At 30.2% G+C, this 9,726-nt stretch overlaps 1 protein-coding gene across 1 annotated transcript; it reads right to left on the reverse strand.

Moving 5' to 3' along the window:
- Positions 1-5,738: 5,738 nt before the first annotated feature.
- On the reverse strand, positions 5,739-7,494 carry LOC110667005 (delta(8)-fatty-acid desaturase 2). Its single transcript, XM_021827695.2, has one exon. The coding sequence runs from the start codon at positions 7,226-7,228 to the stop codon at positions 5,885-5,887; it is 1,344 nt and encodes a 447-aa protein (XP_021683387.2). The 5' UTR covers positions 7,229-7,494; the 3' UTR covers positions 5,739-5,884.
- Positions 7,495-9,726: the final 2,232 nt, after the last annotated feature.

A 9,726-nucleotide genomic window follows, 5' to 3' on the forward strand; every position in this document is an offset into this window, starting at 1 on the left:
AAACCTCACAAATTTCTTCACAAAAATTAATCACCACACCTTAGGAAGACTATAGGCAGCCAAGAAAGAAAAGGATTGATGAAGTTTTAGCAAATTGAAGAATTATCCACTTAAGGTTAGTACAAGTTTTCTTTTCCTTTCCTTGTTAAACCTTGAATTGATGTTGAAATAAGTGAGTTTGACATGAAATTGGAAGAAAATGATTAGTAAATTAGAACCCTAGATTTTGGCAGCTTTGAGATATGTAGTAGTTTAATGTTTTCATGCATGTAAATGGTGTTTAGTGATGTTAATAGATGTGTAGATGAAGTTATATGTGTGAGAAATTGATTGCATATATATATATATTGTGATTGATAAATTGGAGTTAGGGTTTTAATCTAATTATTGGAGATTTTGTGTTATTGCTGAAATTGATTGTGTTGAGATGAATTGATGATATTAGAAGTGCCATGAATGTCAATTTGTAGTTTGGGAGTTAGAGGAATGAAATTGGAAGTGTAAATTTCTTTGCAGGTTGAGAATTATTGAATCCAGTATGTGTTTTGAACCATAATCGAAATTGTGTTGCTTCTATTGGTATGAGGCCAATTGGAGATGAAACTAGACCTAAAAGGCTCCATTTTTCATGAAGAGACTATGCCGAAATTCTGTCCAGAAATTGACCAAATTGTTGTCCCAATCCGGATGACCAAATGATGAACCTAGAAAATTGACCAAATGAACAGTACACATTCATTTGGCTATAACTCCCTCTAGACAAGTCCAAATGACCTAAATTTTATGCCATTGGAAAGTTTAGATATAGAACTATAACTTTTATGAAGACCACAGAGTCCAGAAATGCCTTAAACCGATCCAAATTATTGGCCCAAGTTAGGTAACAAAACTGTCTAGAACCATATTGCCAAAAAATTACTAGAAATAGGCTTACTTGACCAGTATTGGCAAAGAGGCCATAACTTGGTCTACAAAAATCTAAATGCAATGAAACCAGTGGCAAAATGTCCACAATACATCAATCTATAATATTGGTATTTTGACTAAAACTCATAAATTAAGGAAACTAGGTCAATTAGCTAGATCAAATTAGTATGCAAATTTTCGAAATTGTCTAAGTGACCATTTGACTCTAGAACAGTCTTTTAGTCATATCTCTCACTAGGAAACTCCAATTGGGATGAGCCATATTGTTCTGGAAACCTGAGAAATAGAGCTCCAATTTTGTTTTAAACACTTTCCTCAAATTATAAATGTAAGAATCCCAAAAGTTGAGTCAAAACTATTGACCTAAACTAGGATCCTGTTGGCAAAGGTACTTGAATCCAGGCCAATTATTTGGCTATAAGTGATTCTACAAAACTTGAAAAAAATGCAATCCAAAATTTTGAGTGACCATAAGACATAGGACAACAAACTCTATGAATAACACAGAGCCTAAAAGTGACTACAACATGTCCAATTAAATTGGTAAAGTGTAATTTCAAAATCTGCCTAGTTAGAGCCAGAATTAGGAAATGAACCAGTTATGGTTAATTGACCATAACTTGAGTTCTAGAAATCCAAATGACATGATTCAAAAAGGAAAAACAAGACAAGACATAGAGGAACAACTTCCATGAAGGAAGTATGGCCAAAAAGTGGCTACAAAGTGATCAAATTGATAAGTAAATTTAAGACATTAAAACTGAACCTAAAGAAAAGTTCATAAGACAATGTATCTTATGGTAGGATTTTAACCCTAATATATTGCTAAATACTGAATTACATGAAATAGGTATGTGAAACCCACTTTTCCACTATAAAGTGACATGAAATTTCTAATAAGTAATTAAAAATGCTTAATTGCCCAAAGTAAACCTAGGCTTATTTATATAGTTTGGATCGATTGGTATACCAATTAAGGACTACAGATAGCAGTACTGTCTATGTGAATAATCATTAATCGAAAAAATATATATGATATGATTGTTCTACAAGCTATATGTCTGCCCATTGGCCATTGTGCCTAATTTCATTTCTGGCTTTGATAGCCTGCCCACTGGCCTTATGCTTGAAATGATAATTGTATACAGGGTAGACATATGGAAGTATAACCAGTATACTCCCTTGTATCCAACCTTATAGTCTATTATAGATTACTTGTGCACTATTATAAATTAATGAAGACTGAAAATATGAGAAATGAACAGAAAAGATACTGATAAATTTAATTGTTTTCAAAGTATAGAAAATTCATAACTGACTTAGAATTTATGATCTTAGCCTAGAATTATTATTTTTAATTACTCAGTTATTTTTCTTTAAAGTTATGCACCACTAAGCAATTCGCTTAGCGTGTCGGTTTTTCATCGAGCAGGTAATGGAGACCAGACACATCCATAGCAGCAGCTGCAGCAGTAGTACCCTGACAGAGATTGATCAGATCTGACAGTGTCTGCTAGTCACCTCAGCAGAGTAGTTTTGGTAGGGCCCATGTATATCTAGTTTTGTATTTTATTTATTACACATAAGTAAATTATGTAAATCTTTTTGAGATATGTAATTCAATTTTGATATTGTAAATAAATTGTAAATTATCTTAAATGAATTTCATATGAATGGAATGAAGAATATTTACTTAAAATAGATATGAGCAAATTATATGAGTACATGATGATGTGATATGATGTATAGAAATATGAAATGGATATGAAATTATTTTTAACAGTTAAATAGTGGAACTCGTCAGATGCTAATAAAACAGAAGAGATTCTGCCCAGGTATCAACAGAAATAATTTGTGATAAAAAAAATTTTACTACATAGTTTCTATGAAGTATAAAATTTACAATGGACAGGATAAGATAAGATAGGGTGCTCTGATACCGAATGTGGTACGCTTTACTTGGTTACACTGTAGACAGGTAAGGGGTATCACATAGAGGAAATCAAAACAAATTAAAAGATTAAATAAGATATTTTTTTGTGTATAATCACATCTAAATATAAAAATAATTAAAGAAAATATTTTATATTAATTAAGCTATAAATTAGTTAAACAATTTCTTATTAATATAACTCAACTCAACTCAACTAAACCTTTATCCCAAAAATAGTTAAGCAACGGTGGAGAGTTTTCATTAATAATTATGAAATTTTTTATTAATTTAATTAGTAATTAATTCTATTATTTTTTAAAAAATGTACAAATAAAATTAATAATAATTGTAAAATTCAGAGATTAAAAGATAATTTACCCTTAATCTCCTAAAACGAGCCGGTGCTAGCCTGCTAGGGGTCCTTGCGGGCATATGGCTAGATAGGGTGGGCTTAATAGTAGCCCAGGACTCACGCGCGGGCCACACCTTTAGGTCCTAGCTTTCAGATGACTCTGAGCTTGCAATCCTAGTGGACGCACCAAGCTTATGGAACGTTGCTCAAGTTTAAAGGTATGCTACGGTGTAGCCCTCATGGCCCAATAGGCTGTGCTTACTGCTTAACTGGACCATCACTTTTTCCCCTCTTATTTTAACAATATATTTTTTTATTTTTCTCTTTTTTTTTTTCAATTTCCATAATAATTAAAGATAACATGAATTTCAAATAAAAATTATAAAATGAAATATAATTCATGAAAATTAGAAAATGAAATATAATCCTAGTGGGGTTTGATTTGTTATTATTTGTTTTGGAAACTTCGCTTCTTGTTTTCTCAAAAATCAATCCCTTCTGTCTTGCTTTCCCCTACTGATGATTCATAACAAATTGTCATCTAGCACAATCAATTAAACATTATTCAGCTGCTATGCTAGCCATATGAGGTGTAACATTGTGATTGTCAAACCACACCCATGCACTGTTGGACAAAAGAACAGGAATCTGCCCATCAAAGTAGGCTGCTTTTGCCGTTTATGGTGGTTTAACTTTATGCTGTTGTCTAAGTATTATGATGATCAAACTGGTTACAGTAAATCTATCAAAACTTCCATTTCTAAAATACTCTTGATCTATATAATTCCTACTTTCTTTCTCTTTATTACATCTGCAATCTTGAATGCCTAAATGAATACAACAGGTCCCAATTTGCACAAATTTTGTGGTTGCTACCACTGACCCGAAAATATTGATTAAATTTAGTGGGGTTTAGTCTAATTTACGAAAATTAATTACTCCTTTTGTATACTTGTATCTGTAGTTAAAGCTCTTGTTTCATTAAATCACTTAAATTTTAATAAAATATTTTTTAATTTAATTAAATTACCTTTTATTTTACTTAATTAAAAGCAAGTGATGAGATCTATTTTAGGAAATTATAAACGTAGTTATTGTGTTTAATAGAGATAATAATAAAATTAAAAAAATTGAAAAATTTAATTAATATTATTTAATTTTCTTAAAATAATAAATAATTACAAATAAAATAATTTATAAAAATAATAAATAAAAGTAAACGGAACAAATAATAAATTTAAGTCTGTGAGCATTTAAAATTTTAAATAATTATTTATTAATTAAAGTGTTTACTAGTGGCTCATAAATAAATGTTGTGTTTAATAAAAAGTAACTTATTATAAGCATATTTATTACTCTGTCCATCCTACAAATATAGGTTTACTTTTCATTTTTATTTGTCTCAAATTATAGCTATTTTCTCTTTGGAATAGTAGTTTATTTATCAACTTACTTACATAATCCTATATATATATATATTCCAATAATATTTTAATAACATGAGTTATTTAATTTTTAATTGAGTAATATGAGTAAGGAGTATATTAAGGAAAAAATTAAATAAAATTTATTATTTTATTTAGATTAATTAAATTTCCTTAATTTATAAGAAAATAAAAATGTCTATTTTTATAGGATATTAAAAATATTAAAATGATTGAAAAAATATTAAATTATTTTATTAAATTCAATAAAAGTAACATAATAATACAATTAATCAAACTAACTTACAAATAATTAAAGATAATGCTTATAAGTATCAGACAGAAAACTACTCCCACCCAACTTTATTTATTTATTTATTTATTTGACTTGTAATCGTGTGTACCTTAAAAACCTTTACAAACAAACATATCAACTTAAAATCAAAGCTTAAGGCTAAAGGCAATCTTAATATACCTTTCAGTAGCGTGAACGGAAACACCAAACAAGAAGCAAGCAAATAACTACTGCACCAACTACAAAGGCTTCTATGTCATCTTACTAGTAGCTTGAAACTTTAAGATTTCGGGAGGGGAAAAAATTTTCCCCTGTATAATGGAATATTCTATAAGAATGCGGACAATCAATTATTAGTTTTTTCCTGAAGGGAGAACAGAATAAGATAAAAGTTGTTTTTTTTTTATTTGGTTTAAATTTTGAATATATTTTCATAGATTTCAATTGTGATCTGATTTGAAAGTATCACGCTACAACTCTATTAGGATAAAAAGTGAGATCTGCAGTGTTAGCGAATAGGAAAAACCAATAGACCCATATTAATATTATAATATTTTATCATTTACAGCAGGGCAGAGTAATGTGAGATACTTGAAAATACTGCAACTCTATTACGATTGAACCCATTAATTTCCTATGTTATTCTTTTTTCTCTTCTCTGTGTTGTGTGATCATGTAATTTGTGTTTATCTTAGAGATTTATGTGTCTTAGACATATCAACACATACGCACAAATGCTGGAGAACTAATGTGTTGCAATGGCAATGAGATTTATATTGGACAATGTAAAACAAAACACACTGCTAGTAATTCAAAATGGAGGAAATTGCATATCTTTCAATAAAAGGGAATGAGCAAGGTACTAATCAAGTACCAACAAAAGTTCAAATTTTCTTAGGGGCCCAGGAATTTTGACAAATGAAATAGAAAGACCTTAAGAAAAGCACAAAACTTCATCCATGAGTATGAACAGCTTCCCACACCAAATTCTTTGGAGTAGGATTGGTCAGGTCTCTAGCCTGCAGGGCAGCAGTCCTCAGAGTCCTAATTGTGGATATATTGGCCTCCCAGAAGGACAAACTCCTGTAAGGCAAATTATGCTTCTTGCATAGATCCCTTACCAATGGGGAAACCCTCCTCAATTGGCATCTTGGCAACCTGGGAAACAAATGATGCTCAAGCTGAAATTGCAAACCACCATACATCCAATCCATCCAAGATGAGCATGAAATATCCAAGGTTCCACTCGTCTGTTTCTCAAACCAGTCATTCCCATTTGGAGGTCCTAGATAAACATTTGCTGAGAAATGATTCAAACAAAATTGAACGTGCTGTAGTGAAGTAACAGCAAAGGAAGTAAGCACGAACATCACTCTCTCTGGCCAATCAGGCAAACAAGAAACAAGAAGAGGAAACCAAGTCCAGAAGACGAGAATTCCCATGATGTTAAGAGCTCTATCTGGGACTTTGCGCGTTGAAAACAACAACAAAAATGTCTGTAGATACAGATTTACTCTTGCAACACACATCACAGGGTAAAATGTCAAATGTTGGTAACTCACAAGAAACCTAGCCAATGGATCGAAAATCATCTTTCTTCCATAAAAGTATGATCTAATAGAATTGAAAAGATGAGAAGATACCGCAAGTACTGGTATGTGTTGAAGATCAGGATCATAATCAAGACTGTTGCAGGCAAGGTGGTGTGCATTGTGGGTCCATTTCCACCAAGCAATGCTTATCCCTGTCAGGCAATTCCCAGATAAAAGCTGAGCAAGTTTGTTAAAACGAGGACTCAACATTACCTGGTAATGCCCGGAATCATGACCAACGTATGCACTTTGAATCCAAAGGATCCCCAAAAATACAGCAGAACCCATATGAGCCCAGAAGCTCTGACACCACAAAACACCATAAACAACAATACAAAACAAAAATGCAACGCATGCCAATGAATACAGAGCAACATGCCCTTTCATATCAAACAAACCCAACTTTGCAAACTCTGAGTAAAGCCTCCTATAATCCTTGGAAACCTCGGAGACCTTGAAATCTTCAAGATAATACCCCGTAAAAAGTTTATCAAGATATTTCCACGCAGTGCCAGGATGATAAGCAGTAAATGCATCGGTTACATCTTGGCCAGCCAGATTCAGGAGAGGAGTCTCCCCACCGGGATGCTCCTTCACCCAATCGGATACATTGTATACCTTGCCCTGGATTGAGATCCACAAGTCCCCTGGCTTGTTGTGCTGTTTAAGCTCTTCGCTCGTAATGTATTTCTTCTCTCCTTCCATTAAACCAAGAACAAGAAAGGATAAAAAAAAACAAAAAAAAAAACCAGAATTTAGTGCTGGTATTTGATCGATTAGCCCAAGTAACCAAATCAAGAAATCTCTGTTATCTTCGCCTACACAGGGAGCGCTTTTGTTTGATAAAACAAAAACATGAACAGGGATTTCGATTTGATTGGGTCTCTCTCTTTTGATCTCCTTTTTTTTTCTTTTTTCAATTTTTTTCTCCCACGTCTAAAGCATTAATAATTTCTGAAGAGCTCCAATTTTAAAGCGGTTTATAAATAAAACAGATGCAGGATGAGGCTTAGAATTTTTTTTGGTCACCAGCGAAGTTCGCTGTTAAACGGTAACTTTTTCTTGAGGATTAAATCACGCCAGTTAAATTTAAACTTATCCATGCCTTACATATAGCAGGCTTACCCGGAGAGAAAAGGGAATTACCAAAACTACCGTACCATTGGATTATTTTATCCGTACCGTGTGGGTCGCGCTCTAGTGGTTGAAAATAAACGGTGGAGATTATGATGAGACAGCGTTCTTTGTAGGCACCATTCCAAGGGAGAGATTTACTTTCTTAGTGCTACCGTGCTGCCTGTACCAAGATATTTTGGGAAACGGTGATTGGATCACAGGTCACAGATTTTGCAGAGCTGATAATTGCAGGGCCGGGAAAGATTGTTAGGTATATGCCAGACAATTACTGATGAATGCCAATTAATATACAACGATTTTTCTGAATTATATATTTATTTTCTTTTTTTTTTTATATTTTATTGTACAAAGTTTACTGCTCATAGCAAAAAGTAAAGTTTAATGCTATACTACCAGAAAGTGAAAACAGCATGCCAACCACATGGGATTATGGCCATAATGAAGGAAAGAACGCAAGACGGGTTTTCTAAAAAATATACACTTTATTTATACGAAAATAATTTTGCTTTTCTTTAAATATGATTTGGTATTTCTAAATCCTTATTTCTTGTTAAGGAAAAAACAAAATATGGCTTCCACGGAAATGATACTAAAATGTGATTCGGTAAATATTGAAGTTAGGGATGAGCATTATTCGTTTTAAATTTAATAAGTCGAATCGAATTATTTTAATTTGATAATTTGATTTAATTTTTAAAATTATTCGATTCGATTCAATTAGTTTTAATTTTATATTGTAAAAATTTTATTTATTCGGTTCAGTTGAGTTTTGAAGAAAAAAATTAATTAAATCGAATCAAACCGAATAATTTTATTGATTTTTTATTTGATTTATTTTTATTAGAAATTTATGAATTATATATAATTTTATATATATAAATTATTTAATTTTATTGATTAATAGTTATTATGTTTAAATTAATATCAAAATCGGATCAAATAACTTGAAAATTAAGTCTAAATTAAAAAATCAATCAAAAATTAAAACTGATCAATTTGAACTAAATCAAAATAAAGTGATTATATTTAATTCGATTTTTCATTCATTTAAATCGGATTTAATTTTTAAAATCGATTCAGTTTGAACCGAATGTTCATCCCTATTTAAAGCCCTAAGGTGTTGTGCGTGGTGAGTGGTACCCCTCAACTTTTGGCAAATGGGTTTCAAAATTGGAGGGGACCATTGAGTGTTGGAAACTTCAAATACACGTGGTTTGGTTGTGTCGTGGTTTTGTTATTAGAAAAGTTCCATCATCACATTACTATTTTGGAGTTTTATAAGGTTAATAACTATATTTTCATTTTATTCTAAATTTGGAGACTTTCTTAGGAAAACGATTCAATAAACATTTAATCGTTCTTCTTCTCGAGTTTCCAAAAAAAAAAAACTAGTAATTTTACTTGTGCTTTCTGTAGAATATTTATTATTTTAATTTAATAATCTAATTTAATATATATTTTGCTATATTTTATATTTTCAGGATCATATTATAAAATTTTATTAATGATAAAAAGTTAATTCTAATTTTATTTGAAGTGTTAATATATAAAATTTTTTAATAGTAATCTATATAAATTTGTATTTATTAATTAATTTTAAATTTTAAAATAAAATGATTGATAAATTATTTTATATTTTTTATAAATTAGTTGTTATATACTAATAAAAAGATAAACAAAATAAAGAAAAATATATCCATATGTATCATGTGGCAAGTTTTAAATTATTATTATTATTATTAAAACTCTTAAATTTTAAAACTAAGAAATATTTTTTAAAAAATAAATGTTTAAATTTCACAAATAAAATTCTAATAAATAATATTTAAATATATATCTTAACATAATTTTTTAAAAATAATTCAAATTCTAATCTAATTTTAATTTTAATTAAATATTTTCTTAATAAATTTTTTTAGTAGTAATTCAAAAATATTTAAATACAAAGTGTAACACCCCTAATTTTTTAAAATTTATTATTTTTGGGTAAATATTGATATTTTATTTTATTTGAATTTTAGGAAATTATTTGAAATTTTTCGGATTTTAGAAATCGGGTTCGATCT

The sequence above is a fragment of the Hevea brasiliensis genome, chromosome 9 (assembly GCF_030052815.1).
Source record: "Hevea brasiliensis isolate MT/VB/25A 57/8 chromosome 9, ASM3005281v1, whole genome shotgun sequence".
Taxonomy (NCBI): Eukaryota; Viridiplantae; Streptophyta; class Magnoliopsida; order Malpighiales; family Euphorbiaceae; genus Hevea; species Hevea brasiliensis.